The 21792-nt window shown below is 47.0% G+C and overlaps 1 protein-coding gene across 1 annotated transcript in view; it reads right to left on the reverse strand.

Annotated features, from left to right (window-relative positions):
- Window positions 1-21792, reverse strand: part of DNAH14 (dynein axonemal heavy chain 14) — a 1015490-nt gene that overhangs the window by 698649 nt on the left and 295049 nt on the right. The window contains exons 38-42 of the mRNA XM_088449338.1: window positions 21358-21552; window positions 13063-13153; window positions 11173-11390; window positions 9679-9931; window positions 8630-8744 (exon numbers count right to left, since the gene is read on the reverse strand). Of these exons, the coding sequence (XP_088305464.1) occupies window positions 8630-8744; window positions 9679-9931; window positions 11173-11390; window positions 13063-13153; window positions 21358-21552 (872 nt within the window). The remainder of the gene's footprint in view (window positions 1-8629; window positions 8745-9678; window positions 9932-11172; window positions 11391-13062; window positions 13154-21357; window positions 21553-21792) is intronic.

Raw genomic sequence — 21792 nt, forward strand, 5'->3', positions numbered from 1 at the left:
CACATAAGAAGAACCTGCTGCATGCATGAGAACGTTATACAGATTCATGTGAGAAGACTCTGCTGCACGCTTAAGAACGTTACACAGATTCATATGAGAAGACTGCTGCACACATGAGAACGTTACACAGATTCACATAAGAAGACTCTGCTGCACGCAAAAGAACGTTACAAATACAGTATTCACATGAGAAGACTCTGCTGCCCGCATGAGAACGTTACACAGATTCACAGGAGAAGACTCTGCTGCACACATGAGAACGTTACACAGATTCACATAAGAAGACTCAGCTGCACGCATAAGAACGTTACACAGATTCACGTGAGAAGACTCTGCTGCACACATGAGAACGTTACACAGATTCACATGAGAAGACTGCTGCACACATGAGAACGTTACACAGATTCACATAAGAAGACTCTGCTGCACGCATAAGAACGTTACAAATACAGTATTCACATGAGAAGACTCTGCTGCACGCATGAGAACGTTACACAGATTCACGTGAGAAGACTCTGCTGCACGCATAAGAACGTTACACAGACTCATATGAGAAGACTCTGCTGCACACATGAGATAGTTACACAGATTCACATGAGAAGACTCAGCTGCATGCATAAGAACGTTACACAGATTCACATGAGAAGACCCTGCTGCACGCGTGAGAACGTTATACAGATTCACATGAGAAGACTCTGCTGCACGCATTAGAACGTTATACAGATTCACATAAGAAGACTCTGCTGCACGCATGAGAACGTTACACAGATTCATATGAGAAGACTCTGCTGCACGCGTGAGAACGATACACAGATTCACATAAGACCCTGCTGCACGCATGAGAACGTTATACAGATTCGCATGAGAAGTCTGCTGCACGCATGAGCATGTTACACAGATTCATATGAGAAGACTGCTGCACACATGAGAACATTACACAGATTCACATAAGAAGACTCAGCTGCATGCATAAGAACGTTACACAGATTCACGTGAAAAGACTCTGCCGCACGCATAAGAATGTTACACAGATTCACATAAGAAGACCCTGCTGTACGCATGAGAACGTTATACAGATTCGCATGAGAATACTGCCGCACGCATTAGAATGGTACACAGATTCATATGAGAAGACTCTGCTGCACACATGAGAACGTTACACAGATTCACATAAGAAGACTCAGCTGCACGCATAAGAACGTTACACAGATTCATATGAGAAGACTCTGCTGCACACATGAGAAAGTTACACAGATTCACATGAGAAGACTCTGCCGCATGCATGAGAAAGTTACACAGATTCACATGAGAAGACTCTGCTGCACGCAAGAGAACGTTATACAGATTCACATGAGAAGACTGCAGCACGCATGAGAATGTTACACAGATTCATATGAGAAGACTCTGCTGCACACATGAGAACGTTACACAGATTCACATAAGAAGACTCAGCTGCACGCATCAGAACGTTACACAGATTCACCTGAGAAGACTCTGTTGCATGCATGAGAACGTTACAAAGATTCACATGAGAAGACTCTGCTGCACGCATGAGAACGTTACACAGATTCACATAAGAAGACTCAGCTGCACGCATGAGAACGTTACACAGATTCATATGAGAAGACTCTGCTGCACACATGAGACCGTTACAAAGATTCACATAAGAAGAATCTGCTGCACGCATGAGATTGTTATACAGATTCATGTGAGAAGACTCTGCTGCAAGCTTAAGAACGTTACACAGATTCATATGAGAAGACTCTGCTGCACACATGAGAACGTTACACAGATTCACCTAAGAAGACTCAGCTGCATGCATAAGAACGTTACACAGATTCACGTGAAAAGACTCTGCCGCACGCATAAGAATGTTACACAGATTCACATAAGAAGACCCTGCTGTACGCATGAGAACGTTATACAGATTCGCATGAGAAGACTGCCGCACGCATTAGAATGGTACACAGATTCATATGAGAAGACTCTGCTGCACACATGAGAACGTTACACAGATTCACATAAGAAGACTCAGCTGCACGCATAAGAACGTTACACAGATTCATATGAGAAGACTCTGCTGCACACATGAGAAAGTTACACAGATTTACATGAGAAGACTCCGCTGCACACAAGAGAACGTTACACAGATTCACATGAGAAGACTCTGCCGCATGCATGAGAAAGTTACACAGATTCACATGAGAAGACTCTGCTGCACGCAAGAGAATGTTATACAGATTCACATGAGAAGACTCTGCTGCACGCAAGAGAACGTTATACAGATTCACATGAGAAGACTGCAGCACGCATGAGAATGTTACACAGATTCATATGAGAAGACTCTGCTGCACACATGAGAACGTTACAGATTCACATAAGACACAGCTGCATGCATAAGAACGTTACACAGATTCACGAGGGAAGACTCTGCTGCACGCATAAGAACATTACACAGATTCACATAAGACCCTGTTGCACGCATGAGAACGTTATACAAATTTGCATGAGAAGACTGCAGCACACATGAGAATGTTACACAGATTCATATGAGAAGACTCAGCTGCACACATGAGAACGTTACACAGATTCACATAAGAAGACTCTGCTGCACGCAAGAGAATGTTATACAGATTCACATGAGAAGACTGCAGCACGCATGAGAATGTTACACAGATTCAAATGAGAAGACTCTGCTGCACACATAAGAACGTTACACAGATTCACGTGAGAAAACTCTGCTGCACGCATAAGAACGTTACACAGATTCATATGAGAAGACTCTGCTGCACACATGAGAAAGTTACACAGATTCACATGAGAAGAATCTGCCGCATGCATGAGAAAGTTACACAGATTCACATGAGAAGACTCTGCTGCACGCATGAGAACGTTACACAGATTCATATGAGAAGACTCTGCTGCACGCATGAGAACGTTACACAGATTCACATAAGAAGACTCAGCTGCACGCATGAGAACGTTACACAGATTCACATGAGACGACTCTGCTGCACACATGAGAACGTTACAAAGATTCACATAAGAAGAACCTGCTGCATGCATGAGAACGTTATACAGATTCATGTGAGAAGACTCTGCTGCACGCTTAAGAACGTTACACAGATTCATATGAGAAGACTGCTGCACACATGAGAACGTTACACAGATTCACATAAGAAGACTCTGCTGCACGCAAAAGAACGTTACAAATACAGTATTCACATGAGAAGACTCTGCTGCCCGCATGAGAACGTTACACAGATTCACAGGAGAAGACTCTGCTGCACACATGAGAACGTTACACAGATTCACATAAGAAGACTCAGCTGCACGCATAAGAACGTTACACAGATTCACGTGAGAAGACTCTGCTGCACACATGAGAACGTTACACAGATTCACATGAGAAGACTGCTGCACACATGAGAACGTTACACAGATTCACATAAGAAGACTCTGCTGCACGCATAAGAACGTTACAAATACAGTATTCACATGAGAAGACTCTGCTGCACGCATGAGAACGTTACACAGATTCACGTGAGAAGACTCTGCTGCACGCATAAGAACGTTACACAGATTCATATGAGAAGACTCTGCTGCACACATGAGATAGTTACACAGATTCACATGAGAAGACTCAGCTGCATGCATAAGAACGTTACACAGATTCACATGAGAAGACCCTGCTGCACGCGTGAGAACGTTATACAGATTCACATGAGAAGACTCTGCTGCACGCATTAGAATGTTATACAGATTCACATAAGAAGACTCTGCTGCACGCATGAGAACGTTACACAGATTCATATGAGAAGACTCTGCTGCACGCGTGAGAACGATACACAGATTCACATAAGACCCTGCTGCACGCATGAGAACGTTATACAGATTCGCATGAGAAGTCTGCTGCACGCATGAGCATGTTACACAGATTCATATGAGAAGACTGCTGCACACATGAGAACATTACACAGATTCACATAAGAAGACTCAGCTGCATGCATAAGAACGTTACACAGATTCACGTGAAAAGACTCTGCCGCACGCATAAGAATGTTACACAGATTCACATAAGAAGACCCTGCTGTACGCATGAGAACGTTATACAGATTCGCATGAGAAGACTGCCGCACGCATTAGAATGGTACACAGATTCATATGAGAAGACTCTGCTGCACACATGAGAACGTTACACAGATTCACATAAGAAGACTCAGCTGCACGCATAAGAACGTTACACAGATTCATATGAGAAGACTCTGCTGCACACATGAGAAAGTTACACAGATTCACATGAGAAGACTCTGCCGCATGCATGAGAAAGTTACACAGATTCACATGAGAAGACTCTGCTGCACGCAAGAGAACGTTATACAGATTCACATGAGAAGACTGCAGCACGCATGAGAATGTTACACAGATTCATATGAGAAGACTCTGCTGCACACATGAGAACGTTACACAGATTCACATAAGAAGACTCAGCTGCACGCATCAGAACGTTACACAGATTCACCTGAGAAGACTCTGTTGCATGCATGAGAACGTTACAAAGATTCACATGAGAAGACTCTGCTGCACGCATGAGAACGTTACACAGATTCACATAAGAAGACTCAGCTGCACGCATGAGAACGTTACACAGATTCATATGAGAAGACTCTGCTGCACACATGAGACCGTTACAAAGATTCACATAAGAAGAATCTGCTGCACGCATGAGATTGTTATACAGATTCATGTGAGAAGACTCTGCTGCAAGCTTAAGAACGTTACACAGATTCATATGAGAAGACTCTGCTGCACACATGAGAACGTTACACAGATTCACCTAAGAAGACTCAGCTGCATGCATAAGAACGTTACACAGATTCACGTGAAAAGACTCTGCCGCACGCATAAGAATGTTACACAGATTCACATAAGAAGACCCTGCTGTACGCATGAGAACGTTATACAGATTCGCATGAGAAGACTGCCGCACGCATTAGAATGGTACACAGATTCATATGAGAAGACTCTGCTGCACACATGAGAACGTTACACAGATTCACATAAGAAGACTCAGCTGCACGCATAAGAACGTTACACAGATTCATATGAGAAGACTCTGCTGCACACATGAGAAAGTTACACAGATTTACATGAGAAGACTCCGCTGCACACAAGAGAACGTTACACAGATTCACATGAGAAGACTCTGCCGCATGCATGAGAAAGTTACACAGATTCACATGAGAAGACTCTGCTGCACGCAAGAGAATGTTATACAGATTCACATGAGAAGACTCTGCTGCACGCAAGAGAACGTTATACAGATTCACATGAGAAGACTGCAGCACGCATGAGAATGTTACACAGATTCATATGAGAAGACTCTGCTGCACACATGAGAACGTTACAGATTCACATAAGACACAGCTGCATGCATAAGAACGTTACACAGATTCACGAGGGAAGACTCTGCTGCACGCATAAGAACATTACACAGATTCACATAAGACCCTGTTGCACGCATGAGAACGTTATACAAATTTGCATGAGAAGACTGCAGCACACATGAGAATGTTACACAGATTCATATGAGAAGACTCAGCTGCACACATGAGAACGTTACACAGATTCACATAAGAAGACTCTGCTGCACGCAAGAGAATGTTATACAGATTCACATGAGAAGACTGCAGCACGCATGAGAATGTTACACAGATTCAAATGAGAAGACTCTGCTGCACACATAAGAACGTTACACAGATTCACGTGAGAAAACTCTGCTGCACGCATAAGAACGTTACACAGATTCATATGAGAAGACTCTGCTGCACACATGAGAAAGTTACACAGATTCACATGAGAAGAATCTGCCGCATGCATGAGAAAGTTACACAGATTCACATGAGAAGACTCTGCTGCACGCATGAGAACGTTACACAGATTCATATGAGAAGACTCTGCTGCACGCATGAGAACGTTACACAGATTCACATAAGAAGACTCAGCTGCACGCATGAGAACGTTACACAGATTCACATGAGACGACTCTGCTGCACACATGAGAACGTTACAAAGATTCACATAAGAAGAACCTGCTGCATGCATGAGAACGTTATACAGATTCATGTGAGAAGACTCTGCTGCACGCTTAAGAACGTTACACAGATTCATATGAGAAGACTGCTGCACACATGAGAACGTTACACAGATTCACATAAGAAGACTCTGCTGCACGCAAAAGAACGTTACAAATACAGTATTCACATGAGAAGACTCTGCTGCCCGCATGAGAACGTTACACAGATTCACAGGAGAAGACTCTGCTGCACACATGAGAACGTTACACAGATTCACATAAGAAGACTCAGCTGCACGCATAAGAACGTTACACAGATTCACGTGAGAAGACTCTGCTGCACACATGAGAACGTTACACAGATTCACATGAGAAGACTGCTGCACACATGAGAACGTTACACAGATTCACATAAGAAGACTCTGCTGCACGCATAAGAACGTTACAAATACAGTATTCACATGAGAAGACTCTGCTGCACGCATGAGAACGTTACACAGATTCACGTGAGAAGACTCTGCTGCACGCATAAGAACGTTACACAGATTCATATGAGAAGACTCTGCTGCACACATGAGATAGTTACACAGATTCACATGAGAAGACTCAGCTGCATGCATAAGAACGTTACACAGATTCACATGAGAAGACCCTGCTGCACGCGTGAGAACGTTATACAGATTCACATGAGAAGACTCTGCTGCACGCATTAGAACGTTATACAGATTCACATAAGAAGACTCTGCTGCACGCATGAGAACGTTACACAGATTCATATGAGAAGACTCTGCTGCACGCGTGAGAACGATACACAGATTCACATAAGACCCTGCTGCACGCATGAGAACGTTATACAGATTCGCATGAGAAGTCTGCTGCACGCATGAGCATGTTACACAGATTCATATGAGAAGACTGCTGCACACATGAGAACATTACACAGATTCACATAAGAAGACTCAGCTGCATGCATAAGAACGTTACACAGATTCACGTGAAAAGACTCTGCCGCACGCATAAGAATGTTACACAGATTCACATAAGAAGACCCTGCTGTACGCATGAGAACGTTATACAGATTCGCATGAGAAGACTGCCGCACGCATTAGAATGGTACACAGATTCATATGAGAAGACTCTGCTGCACACATGAGAACGTTACACAGATTCACATAAGAAGACTCAGCTGCACGCATAAGAACGTTACACAGATTCATATGAGAAGACTCTGCTGCACACATGAGAAAGTTACACAGATTCACATGAGAAGACTCCGCTGCACACAAGAGAACGTTACACAGATTCACATGAGAAGACTCTGCCGCATGCATGAGAAAGTTACACAGATTCACATGAGAAGACTCTGCTGCACGCAAGAGAACGTTATACAGATTCACATGAGAAGACTGCAGCACGCATGAGAATGTTACACAGATTCATATGAGAAGACTCTGCTGCACACATGAGAACGTTACACAGATTCACATAAGAAGACTCAGCTGCATGCATAAGAACGTTACACAGATTCACGAGGGAAGACTCTGCTGCACGCATAAGAACATTACACAGATTCACATAAGAAGACCCTGTTGCACGCATGAGAACGTTATACAGATTTGCATGAGAAGACTGCAGCACACATGAGAATGTTACACAGATTCATATGAGAAGACTCAGCTGCACACATGAGAACGTTACACAGATTCACATAAGAAGACTCTGCTGCACGCAAGAGAATGTTATACAGATTCATATGAGAAGACTCTGCTGCACACGAGAAAGTTACACAGATTCACATGAGAAGACTCTGCCGCATGCATGAGAAAGTTACACAGATTCACATGAGAAGACTCTGCTGCACGCAATAGAATGTTATACAGATTCACATGAGAAGACTCTGCTGCACGCAAGAGAATGTTATACAGATTCACATGAGAAGACTGCAGCACGCATGAGAATGTTACACAGATTCAAATGAGAAGACTCTGCTGCACACATGAGAACGTTACACAGATTCACATAAGAAGACTCAGCTGCACGCATAAAAACGTTACACAGATTCACGTGAGAAGACTCTGCTGCACGCATAAGAACGTTACACAGATTCATATGAGAAGACTATGCTGCACACATGAGAACGTTACACAGATTCACATGAGAAGACTGCTGCACACATGAGAACGTTACACAGATTCACATAAGACTCTGCTGCACACATAAGAATGTTACAAATACAGTATTCACATGAAAAGACTCTGCTGCACACATGAGAACGTTACACAGATTCACATGAGAAGACTCTGCTGCACGCATCAGAACGTTACACAGATTCACCTGAGAAGACCCTGCTGCACGCATGAGAACGTTACACAGATTCACATGAGAAGACTCTGCTGCACGCGTGAGAACGTTACTTGTGCAATGAACAGAACAGGCTCTCCTGGGCGCTTCTCGCATTTGTTTGTCCTTTAACGCTGTAATATTTTTTATTTAATATTTTTACAGAGATCAATTCAGTTAAATAAAATGCAAATATTATATGAGTTGTGTAACCTCTTCCTCAGGCTCCCGGTCAGGCTCGGGGTGTATAATGTCCGGGTGTCGCTGGCAGATTGCGGCTCATGAACGTTTGATACAGAGGAAAGTTTCTCATTCGGGTCATGTGTTACTGTGAGGAAATAAAAGGGTTACAACAATGTTACAAGCAAATCAGATCCATGAACTTCATTCTATAGAGAGGTGCGTTTGACACCACATTCACAAAAAATACATTGGGCGCCATTTACACCCGAGGCGCACCTGAGACACACCGGAGGCGCACCTGAGTGACACCCGAGGCGCACCTGAGTGACACCCGAGGCGCACCTGAGTGACACCCGAGGCGCACCTGAGTGACACCCGAGGCGCACCTGAGTGACACCCGAGGCGCACCTGAGTGACACCCGAGGCGCACCTGAGTCAAACCCGAGTCACACCCGAGGCGCACCTGAGTCACACCCGAGGCGCACCTGAGTCACACCCGAGGCGCACCTGAGTCACACCCGAGGCGCACCTGAGTCACACCCGAGGCGCACCTGAGTCACACCCGAGTGACACCCGAGGCGCCCCTGAGTGACACCCGAAGCGCACCTGAGTCACACCCGAGGCTCACCTGAAGCACACCCAAGGCGCACCTGAGACACACCTGAGTGACACCCGAGGCGCACCTGAGTCACACCCAAGGCGCACCTGAGTCACACCCGAGGCGCACCTGAAGCACACCCGAGGTGCCCCTGAGGCACACCCGAGGCGCCCCTGAGGCACACCCGAGGCGCCCCTGAGGCACACCCGAGGCGCCCCTGAGGCACACCCGAGTCCCACCTGAGACACACCCGAGGCATGCCGCAGAACATGCAGTTGTGCATAGTCAGTCTGTACACTTTGGTGTATGTCTCTGATTACCCAGCTCATACTGACATTGCTGTAATATTGTTATTATATGTACACAGATAAATGTGAGCTGGTACCAGCTACTGTATATGCAATTTATTTTTTCTGGTGACACATTCTATGATAACAGATGGTACTTTATGTATCCACAGAATGATACATCATATCCTTACTCTCTCCGAAGCCTCCGTTTCTGCTCATGAAATCCAGGAAAGCGTCTAGAATCCTGCACAGGTTCATTACAGGCACCAGGTCTTGCACAGGGAAAGGGAAGCTGCTTTTGTGCTTGCGAATGAATTTTATTCCCTCATCCACACTGATGCTGAGCAAGGTACTCAGATACTGCACGCCCGTTAACGGGACATTTCCTGATATCCGAGCTACCCAAGTGCTAACGTAGGGCTTCCACCCCAGATCACCCGGGTCCTGTAACAGAAGATGACAGAATGAGATCCTTGCTCCGGACATTCAAATAAACACAACTGCAATAACTGTGATGCAAAGATGAGGGTGAGTGGTGGGGGGACTTATCACTTATATCTGTGTGACAATGGGGGAGATTTATCAAAGCTTGGAGAGAGACAAAATACCAACCAATCAGCTCCTAACTGTCATTTTTCAAACACAGCCTGTAACATGACAGTTAGGAGCTGATTGGCACTTTATCTCTCTCCAAGCTTTGATACATTTTCCGTTATATATTATTTATTTATTACCAGTTATTTATATAGTGCACACATATTCCACACAGTTTTGCAGAGAATATTTGTCCATTCACATCATTACGTGACTTTTTTATTATTGTTATAATTATTATTATTATCATTATATTATTATCATTATGGGGCTGATTGTAAGATGCATGTACTGTAGCTCTGAATTCGGCAGCGTGTAGCTAGTTTTAGTATTCTGTTTATGCGCTGTAAGCAAATCATTTTTTAGCACTGGGTAGGTGTGCGCGCTGCTAATAATGATGTGATCGTGGACAGAGCGCTCCGAGATTACGGGGCAGATACTCGCATGTGAATTCTGATGGCTGACGGCGTACAGAACTCTAGCACAGTTGCACGCGGCTCAGTCAGAATCTGGCTGTATACGTGGAATAGTGCACCCCTAATAGCAAATAATTATGGCCGTTACAAGAAAGGGGAGATCCGTGGAAACAGAATAGCTGGGGGAGCTAATATCAATAATAATTGACAGTAAGAGATACGTTCGCATTGAAAGTGGACGCAATGCGACCGTATTATTATGTGACTCAGAGTCAGGTCCTATGGTGAATATTTGGCGCATCCCCGGACAGCGAGCGATACCCAACCAGTAAAAATAGCTACATTACTAATAGTAACGTGGATAATAACTTATGCTAATATCAAACAAACAGAGATTTAATTTTATATAAGGGATCAAACCCCTCCGACTGTAAATGACATGGATATGATAAGTCACAGAGAGTTCTGTCACTATATAAAGGCACAAGGCCGCAGTGTTCTATACATATTTGGATCTCCGATCCGTATTAATTTACAGTACAGAGAGACAGCGGCTCTTCAGTTCTGGGCATTACAACAATTACGGCACTTTAACACTTACACAACATGGAGAATAGATAATAAAGAGAACTCGGTGGAAAAGAGCTCGATACTCTAGTATCAGACGTGTCTTACCATGTAGACCATGGCGCATCGGCTGACGGTAGCCGGGCTGGCCTGTGATAGGCTGTCCACCTCAAATATCATCCTCATTCCTTGCGGAAGCCGAATTCTCTCGCTGTTGGCCAGACAAAGCGTCCTCGTGTCATCGAGAACAGTGTTAAGGTTCTCCACCCACATGGTGTCGACTGGTCCGTCCAGGATTATCCAATACCAGTCTGGAACCGCATCCCCTGAAAAGCACATTGTGCGTATTACATACTAGCTGGTATATGGTGGCAATAATAAACATGCTGCATAATGTGGAACATTAAAAGTGATGGAGGATTAATGTAAATCACACGCAATGAATCTTAGGTTCCATGGCCCAATATCATGAGCTAGAAGTAAGAAGTGTGGATGTAGGTTACGTGTCTATATTTAAAACAGTCTCAATTCCTCTATAAAGTCACGTTGTTGCCATATTTCTGTTTGAATTCCCGCACGTGACGCCACTTCAGCAGGTGAAGTTGATAAAAGTGACCAAACATTATACTGTACTACATTAAATGAAAGCCATACCACCAAAGTCCAATTGGGCTGGACTACGTTGGGTAGATGGAAAAAACCACAAGTAATGATGACCCCCATGACCACGAGAGAGGTGCCAGTTTGATAATATTGCGGCAGGTGCCCATGCTGTTCGACCAGTTGGTTGTGTGTGTCTTATTCGTTCACTGGTCTGGGTGGTCTTGCGGCAGCAGTGGATCGTCCTTTGTCATGTGATTCCTCTATGACCTTTAGAGGGGCTGATACACGGTCTCCACAAATGCGCTCGGAAAAGAAGGACCTATGGCTATCTGCTGGGGCCTTCGCCAAATATATTAAAGAGACTAAAGGACAATGGGCCTGATTCAGACCCGCTCGCAAGTGCTTGAGCGCTTGTGAGCGGGTCGATGGTGTGCTCTGCACACGCGCAGCGGCCGCACTGTGCGTGCGCAAGCCCGGAGCGAGAGAGAAAATCTCTCGCTCCGTGGCTCACTACAAAAGGGGCGGCTGTCGATGTTGATCGACAGCTCGCCCCATTTTGTAGGCGTGGCCGGGGGGTGGCTTCACAAACGGAGGCGTTCCCAAGCAAACGCCTGCCGTTTGTGGGCAGCCCCACTGACATCACCAGTGATGTCAGTGAGAGAGCTTCCGGCTCTATTAGAGCCAGAAGCTCTCTGGGGCTTGCGGCCACGAGACCCTACCTCAAGGGTCTCGTCGCAAGCCCGATGGTCGCGATGGTCTTGACCATCGCGACCATCATCCTGGCCGCTCGCTATAGCTGTGGGTGGTCACCCACAGCTATGCGAGCGGCCAGGAGGCCGCACAAAAAAAACCGCCCAGATTCAGAGCGACCGTCTCTGAATCAGGGCCCATGTTTTAGGGATAACATATAAGCAATGTGAGGACAGGCAAAATGTATCCACCTGTATACAGAATATTTCCTATTTTTTATATCGGATTAGGAAACTTATTTTCCTCTTACACAAATAATTAAAACATTAATAAATAGTGTAGCAACATATGAAATAACTGTAGGGTATAATTATTGGCAGCAGGTACTCAGGTAGCATCATAGCTAATTGTACCATGTGACTTTTATAAATGACTGATCATTTTGTTATATATAAATTAGAGATGAACGGTTCGGTTCCACTTTGTTCTTCTCACCAAATGAATGCAAGTCTGGATTTATCATATTGGCTATCCAAAACACGCGAGAGCCGGATAGCCAATAATATGCAGTTTTTCAGATCCAAATGTAACCGAGTAGAACTAAACCACTCATCTCTAATATAAATGACTGATAATTATGTTAGATATAAATGTTTTAGTACATTGGAGTGCAGTTCATGGTTTTTGTGTTAGGGGTACAGTTACCTTTAGATTTGGGTGTTACATGGTCACAAAACTCCTCACTTGCAGTCTTGGGAACGTCATTTAAACTCTTCATACTGTTTTCAACAATGAGCTGTTCCAAATAACAAGGTGACAGGCATTGTAGATAATAATACTGTATCCTTGTTATAAAGGTAATACACAAATAATAAACTTATCGCAGAGTTTGGAACAAATGAAAAAAAGAGCAATTTGCTCCTGGAACACAGGGAAGCAATCGGGAAGCCGACTGCCTAAATACCGGCAGCCGGCTTCCCGACTGTCTTATCCCGGCATGGGTGAAATGCCGGACGTCTAGATGTAGACACCCGCATGTCCCCGACGCCGGGATACCGGCGCCCGGCATCACGATCGTAGTGATGCCAGGCGCCGCGAGCGGACAACCGCGGGGGGGGGGGAGGGTTAGGTTTAGGGCTCCCGAGGGGGACTTAGGGTTAGGCACCCCCCGAGAGGGTTAGGCTAGGGGGAGGGAGGGTTAGGGTTAGGCACCCCCGGGGGGGGCTTAGGGTTAGGCAACCCCCCGGGGGACTTATGTTTAGGCACTTAGAGGGGGGATTAGGGTTAGGCACTTGGGGGGGAAGTTAGGGTTAGGCACCCCTAAGGAGGGTTAGGTTAGTCTATACTTACCTATCCACGATCGGGATTTCCAGCGCTGTCGGGCTTCCGCTGCTTCTAACTCTGCTCCTGTCGGGCTGCCACTGACGGGAATCGAACCGCCGGCCGCCGAACCATACGGCCGGCGGTATATCATACCCATTTCGGAACAAACCATGTTGCATTGTAAGTGGTGAAAATGCATTTATTTTATTGCATGCAGGGAAAATACTGTCTGCTTGTTTATGAAGACCACAAATGCTGGACAGCTTAATTTTTACACTGAAATTTAGTACTAAGCTAGGACGCACCCCTCCCCGACTCTCTGCACATTTTACAACTGCCCCACCTACAGCGCAATATGGTTTCTCCAAAGTGCAAATTGCTCCTTTTCGTTTATTTGCTCCTAACTCTGACTCAGACCGGGTGTGAGCACTTAGGGCTGAATTCAATTAGAGGCGAAAAGCCGCGACCGGCGAAAAGTTTTCACCGATTTGAGCTTTTCGCCTGTTTTCAAAGAATCTCCGTATTCAATTCCAGGAGTTTTGGCCTAGGCGAAAACTCGATAGGCAGAAATAGGCTAAAAAGTATCTACAGCAAAAGGCAAGAGAAAAGAAATGCAAAATCCAGATTTTGGGGTACAAATGTGGGGGACTTGATTCAGAAACCTTTGGACAACCCCCCAAAATGACTAATAAAGGCGCAAAAAAAAAAAAAAAAATTACCACACCCCAAAAACGATTTATCATTTTTAGGGCGAAAATGTAAATTGTGTTGGGAAATGGGTAAAAAGTGGGGGGCCTGGTATTTTGGGGTGCTCTATGGATGACAGGTGTTTTTGGGATTGCAGGAGGCTGCAGCAGGTGTATTTTTTAGATTTTTTTAAATCTTCATTTTAGAGACACCAAAATAACAAGAGATATGGTAAGAACTTACCTTTGTTATCTCTGTTTCTACGAAGTCCATAGGGTCCACAGGGTTGACCTTGGGGTATAGGTTGGGAACCAAATCCGGGCACCACGCAGTTAAAGCTTTTAGCTCCCAGGATGCACTTGGGTCCACTCTCCCTATAACCCCACCCCCAGCCAGAGGCACCTCAGTTTGTAAGTAGCCAAAGGCCGGAGGAGGAGAAAAAAAGAGAGAAAACTGGAACACTCGATAACCATACTCACAGAAATGGGAGACGGAAAACCGGTGACCAGTCACACAGCCCATTTGAAGCCAGGTGCGTCAGGGCGGGCGCCCTGTGGACCCTATGGACTTCGTAGAAACAGAGATAACAAAGGTAAGTTCTTACCATATCTCTTGTTTTCTACTTCTGGGTCCATAGGGGGTCCACAGGGTTGACCTTGGGGATGTCCCAAAGCAGTTCAACCAAGGGAGGGGACGCTCCTGTGCTGAGATGAGAATCCGCCGCCAAAAAGGAAGCATCCTGAGAGGCAAAGGAAAACAATGCCTAGAACCTTAAAAAGGTGTAGACAGAAGACCAGGTGGCCACCTAGCAAGGCAAACCAGCCAAGGCGCCACCGCGAGCCACCCACGAGGGTTACATGGCCCGAGAAAAAAACAAGCAGCAACAACAGAAAGGCCTACCCATGGGTAGGCCCCTGAAGAAGACATACGAGGCCGTCCAGCCAACATATGGCCATAGGCCGGCCATCCTTTCCTGTTAAAACCAGAAATCTCAGACCACCAATAAGGAGTCCGATTTCCGTCAGGAACTTGAATGGATCACATAAATCCACAGAGGCCGGACCACAGTCAATGAGGCCACACCAGCCGAGAGGACTGGGGACTGAATGGCCGCACCATAAGTTCCAGAATAATATGGAACCTGAAAATCACTAAGAAGAAACACAGGGTGAGAGCAACTCACACCCTAACAAGATGCCCTCCAGAAGAGGGAGCCACATGAGAACGCTCCCAATTCCGACACTCACCTGGTTGACATAAACTCCCTGATAGAAAGAGAGAAAGCCAAAGCAATAGACCATGTAATGGCTATTACAACCAGCGGTTCCATTAACTTTCCCCGGAGTTAACGAAGAACCACTCCTAACTCCCAAGGAGACCCTAGGGAGGACAAATGGAGGCATAATCCAGAAAACACTCCAAAGGATGAACTGGATATCAGAGCGGAGCAATTCCATAACCTAATCATACTGACAGTGTAGAGATCTGCACTGTCAGGAAGGCCAGGCCGAGGGAGAAACCCAAGCCAGCCGGAAGGAATGCCAGAATATCTGGAAATCCTGGACACCAGAGGATCGTATTGATAGGTATAATACCATAAGAATTATGGCTGCCACAGATTGTGGTAGGTCCCAGCAAAAGCTGATCCATGTGCTCCAATCATTCCAACGATGACAAAGCCATGGAAGCCGTAAGACCACTATAGGGACGTAGTCAAAGACAAACGACCCAGGTCCAAGGCAAACCCCAGGACCCTGAGACAACAGGTCTGGGTAGCGAAGCATCAGGAATGGAGTATCGATGGAGAGACTCCGAAAAACCAAGTACCCCTGACATCTGGGGCAATCAGGAGCCACCAGCAGGAAAGCATCTCTGTCTCTATTGAAACACTTCCCTCGAGGAAGAATGGAGACTGGAGAACACAGGTACGCAAATTGGAAGAACCCCTTCACCGACAAAGAGTCACTGAAGGTTGCTTCAGAATCCCCAGAGTTGGACTGTAACACCATAGTGTGATAGAGTCAGAAGGCCATGAGTGTCACCTCAGGAGGGCCCCCGCCCCTGCTCACCAGGAGATGAAACCTCTCTTGGGGAAGAGACTAGTCCCCGGGATGCACGTCGTAACGGCTGAGGACTCCCGCTTCCCAATGGAGAGCACCCGAAATGAACACTGTCGAGATGGTCGGGAGGAGACCCTCAGACAATGCCCGAATGTATGACAAACCTGACATTGCCACCCAACGAACAGTATTGCTAAAAAGGAAGCCACTGTTCTGACCCTGTCGGACTGAACTTTTTCAGGTTCACCTGGAAACAAGGGCTATGCCAGAGTGAAGCCCAAGACAGGCTAAAGTTCCAACAAGTTAATTGACAGGGTGGAATCGACAGACATCCAATTGCACTGAAATGGATGCGAACCAGACACTGTCCTTAGCAAAGAATACCCTGGACGAGATGGCCATAGTCACCCGAAAAGGGACCGACTTGCCTCCGGGGAGAGCATCATTGTTTGAACAGTGATCCGACAGAAAAAACTCGTTCCATCTGGAGATAAGCCAATTATGGAAAGGCCTGGAATGGAACTGAGCCCATTCCACCCTTCCAAAGGCAGACACTGAATAGTGGACCATGCATCCCAGAGTGTAAAGACATATGGCGACTGCGCAGACATCCATGTACTCCTAATGGAAGAGTGGAGATGCCGTCTTAAGCCAGAAGAATTCTCAGATTTTGAGAATCCAGCAGGGCTCCTAGGTGAAGAATACCCAGAGAGGGATGCAGGGAGGACTTTTTTCCCCTTGATTAAACGTCTGCACCCTGAAGAACCCACAGTCAACCAGACCCGGCTGTAAAGTACCCCGGTGATCCTGCTAAGAGCAGGAGGCCATCCAGGTACAGGAGCATTGGGATATACTGAACAGAAGAACTGTCAGAAAATCCAAAACGCTGGTAAACCCCTGTGGGGCTGAGATCAGTCCCAACAGGCAGAGCCCGAAAAATCGTAAGTGCTGTGATACAGCAAACCTCAGTCCATGCTGAGGTAAGGTCTCTGTAAGTACCCGTAGGCACGCGTCCTGTATATCCAGTGATACCATAAAGTCCCCGGGTTCCAAACATAGTATGATGGAGCATAGGGATTGCTTCCTGAACCCAGGTAGCTTTAGGAACTGGTTCGGGGAATTGAGACAGAGAATAGGCCAAAGAGGACCATTCAGCCACCGCACCAGAAAGAAAGCAGAACAACCAGTCCCTCGCTGAGAAAGTGGGGATGGCCCAATTAGCTCCGCTTACCGCAACAACTGTATAGCTTTCTGGATTTGTAAGGCCCTGTTCCGAATAAGGGCCTGCGTACCATCACATGGAAATAGGCCGCCTGAGCAAAGAGAGGGCGTACCCTCCTACCCACGTAGCCGCGGCAACTAGACACTAGTACCGGGCAAACTGAGAAATCACCATCTCCCAGTGGTAGGCCTGTCTCGTCAGGCTGACGATATATCCGTTGGTTCAGAAGCAGGATCGGCTGGCAGTCCAGGCCTGCTCGGAACTGGATATGTCGGCCCTTGTAAAGGCCGACAGTCTATGAAGAAACAGACCTTTAGGCTGACCCAGAGGACAAAAAGACTTAATAGTCTGAGGCCCCGCAGTGAGCATAGCTGACAGCGGGAAATTTGTACTGCCACTGTCAAGGTCAGATCTACCCTATAGATGGTATCTGCACCTCTGCATTCCCAGAGCGCAGCCATAGGGTATTACGGAGGATACCGTCGCAGCCGGAACTCTGAAAGTTTGGAGCTGGTATCCAATATAGGCATGTCCACCTATGACAACTGCATATATTACGTGAGGGACCAAATACACTTGAACCCCAGACGTGTTGGAGGGGAAAAACATTACAAATGCATCAGCTCAGTATGCAATAGTATTAACCAACCATGCTATCGCCATGGTAGGATGGGTAACAACCCCTGAAAGCGAGTATACTGATTTCAGGCAGAGTTACCACCTACGGATCAGAAGTATCCGACCACGCAGGAATGGGATGCGTAGTAACGTCTGTAATCCGACGAGTAACACGCCCATCCACCCCAGGAGGGGCTCATGATGACCCTCAGGGAATTTGGGACAGGAGACCAAACACTGTTGTAATACCTCATATCTGGCAACAGCCAGAGTCCCGCCCTGCGATCCACCCGCTAGTCAGCAACAGGGACCCAGAAGGCACGTAATACTGAGGGTGTATGATACAGGTGCAGGTCAACATTCACTCTAACCAGAATGGACCTGCTACCAGCCCTAAAACAGGGATAAAAATACTTGAGATAGGCTTCCCCCCCGTGTAAGAGGGAAAGAGCCCAAAACAGTATCCAGTTCACGGTAGAGCCAAGTGGGAAGTAAGCACAGGGCGTCCACCACGCCAATTTGCGTTTCATAGAAAAACGACTTCCACCCAGGGTGGCTGTTGTGGTAATCCCTGCAAGGGGCATGACAGACTATGGTGGCACCAGGGGGAATTCATATACTCGAAAAAAACCCTGTAGGGAGCGGTAGTCTGTGTCACAGGGGAAGAGTGCAAGAAACTGCGAGATACCCTGAGATGAAAAGGGCAGTATGGTGAAGTAACCCCAAGTGAGGTACAACAATGGGGCCCGCCCGGCGATCCGCAATTAAGAGGATCCCGAGAAAACAAACCGCCCAAGGGGGTCGTGAAAGGGACCGGCACCCGATGACGCCACATACAGAACCCTTTAAGAGTTAAATCCTCCGCACTAACACCTGCAGCACATGGCTTGCAGGATAGTAAAAATGGGTGCAGTATAACGCTCTATCTCCTGGTCAGACATATCTGACCAAGCCTTGTGATCAAGCAGCGCTATACTGGTCCTGACTGAAACTAAAAATTAGCTGCAGGGACCCATTTTCAGCGTATGCAACACACAGTTCCACTCAAAATATGGCAACGTGCAGCACGCAACAGTATGTGACAAACCTCACAAATATTAACAAGTATATAAATGTGAGGTCTCAGAACCACCCCAAGTACAGTTGTATTAGGGCAGATAAGGAAAGGGATAGATATACACTGACAGGTGAGAGAATAAAGTACAGTCAGCACTAGCATAAGTCACATACCATGCAGATATACACATATATACATAAACATGTCACATAATATACTGCACTATTACACTGCATGCAACTTACCCAGATTCAGTGTCTGGGAAGGCTACAGCGCTGTGTACACTGACCTGATGGTGAGGTACGCAGGGGGACTGGACTCACTGCCATCTCCAGAGATCTCTGCTGCACCACAGAGAGAAAATGGCCGCTGGAGACCTCAGAAGAAGCGTGGCCCGCGGAGGAAGCAGCTCAGCGACGCCAGACTATGGATACTGAAAGGCGCGCTGAGCTGAGGGGAGGAGCCGCTGTAACAGGGAAGGCTGTCTCCCCTGGCCGGCTATTAACCCCCGGGACGCCGGCTCCCTGCACCGAACACTAAGTCCCTGGTGGTCTAGTGGACACACGGGGTATGGGGGGCCCGCCGCCACTGCCGGCGCCTCCGGTCTGTCCCCAGAGACCGGAGGCACAGGACTGCATTTCAAATGCGCGGATCACCGCAAGCGGTGACCCGCGCCTTACCTGCTCCCCGTGGATCCGGCAGCAGTCCTGGGCGCCCGCAGAGTCCGGCTAGTACAGACTCTGGGGTCCCGCTGAGATCCCCAGATCTGTACTGGCGTCTCAGCGCCAGCGGGGTGACGGAGCGGCAGCTTAGACGTCCTATGGACAGTCTGACGCTGCCGCTCTGAAGAATCCAAAGGAAAAATAAAAAACTCTGTCCTTCAGAAAAAATAAAGCTTAGGGGCTGCTAATCAGCTCCCCACTGCACTAAACGGTGACCCGATTCCGGCCGGGCACCAACTTAAACTGAGGTGCCTCTGGCTGGGGGTGGGGTTATAGGGAGAGTGGACCCAAGTGCATCCTGGGAGCTAAAAGCTTTAACTGCGTGGTGCCCGGATTTGGTTCCCAACCTATACCCCAAGGTCAACCCTGTGGACCCCCTATGGACCCTGAAGTAGAAATACTAGTACCCATTTTCAGGTACCCCAAATTTAATTACGGTACTTATTTTTCTCAAAAAACATTGCTTGTATACTTTTTCCACACATATGCAAAAATGCATATAATAGCCCTTTGCCTCATTTTAAGATCACTAAATACTTTTATTAGGGCTATTACCACTCTTGGGATGTAGTTTGGAAGCAGATGGTCTAAATGCCGACCGCCGGCTTCCAGACTGTCTAATTCCGGCGTGGTACTCATGACAGGCGTCGAAAACTCAACGCCTATCATTAACCAAACGCGGGCAGCCTCAGGGGGGAGGGTTAGGGCTCCCGGGGGAACTTAGGGCTAGGCACCCCCCAGGGAGGGTTAGGCAGCGGGGAAGGGGGGGTTAGGGTTAGGCACCCCGGGGGGAGGTTAGGGTTAGGCACAATCCCCCGGGGGACTTAGGTCTAGGCAGCGGGGAAGGGGGGGTTAGGTTTAGGCACAGAGGGGGGATTAGGGTAAGGCACAGGGGGGGGGGTTGGGGTTAGGCATCTCTGAGGGAGGGTTAGGGGCTAGAATGAGGTTAGCGATACTTAACTTGGGGACGATCGGGATTTTCACCCTTGCCGGGCTGCCGCTGTTGGGATTTGAACCGCCGGGCCATGCGTCCGGCGGTAATACCTACTAAACCCGTACTCTTCTATACTGATTCCCAGGGTCAGTGAAGCTTTTTATGGGGTACAGACTGATTTCCCAAAAATATGCTGTCCTTTTCGCTAGTTTCGTTTTGGAATTGAAAAAGGAGAAAAGCGGGGACGCGCATGGCGAAAACATCACGTCCAAACAGGCGAATGAGTCGAAATCAAGGCGCTTTTCGCTGACCTCGGCTTTTCGCGGCTAACTGAATTCGGCCCCTAGACAGAGTATGGGGAATTAAAGTGCACTCACATGTGGTGCAGACAGGTCACTTGTGGCTGATCCGCCCCCTTCGGATGACTGCTGTGTAAACGTCCGCACGGCGGAGGCCAGGAGCCCATCCGACCACTCCATGGTGTTAGGGTCGATCTCCCCGTACAGCTCTCCGAGCGTCACGCACTTGGGGTTGATGATGAAGGTTTCCACTTTGCCTTTCTTCATGATGCTCTTGCAGTTGAATGTGACAACATTGATTTAATACACAGCAAAACTAATGACATCTAATAACCTCGCAGCCAGCTATCACCTGTCCTCACTCTGCTTATCCTTCTGAGATCTCCCAGTCCCCCCTGCGTACCCAGGGGCCGGTGCTATCACAGGTAGCCTAGCTAAGAAATACACTCTATATGGTGTACAAATCCATCAGATTAGTTATGGTAAACATGTGGCCCTCTGCACCTTCCCCTG

This window comes from Taudactylus pleione, unplaced genomic scaffold (assembly GCF_031769625.1).
Source record: "Taudactylus pleione unplaced genomic scaffold, aTauple2 ptg000483l, whole genome shotgun sequence".
In the NCBI taxonomy this organism is placed as follows: domain Eukaryota; kingdom Metazoa; phylum Chordata; class Amphibia; order Anura; family Myobatrachidae; genus Taudactylus; species Taudactylus pleione.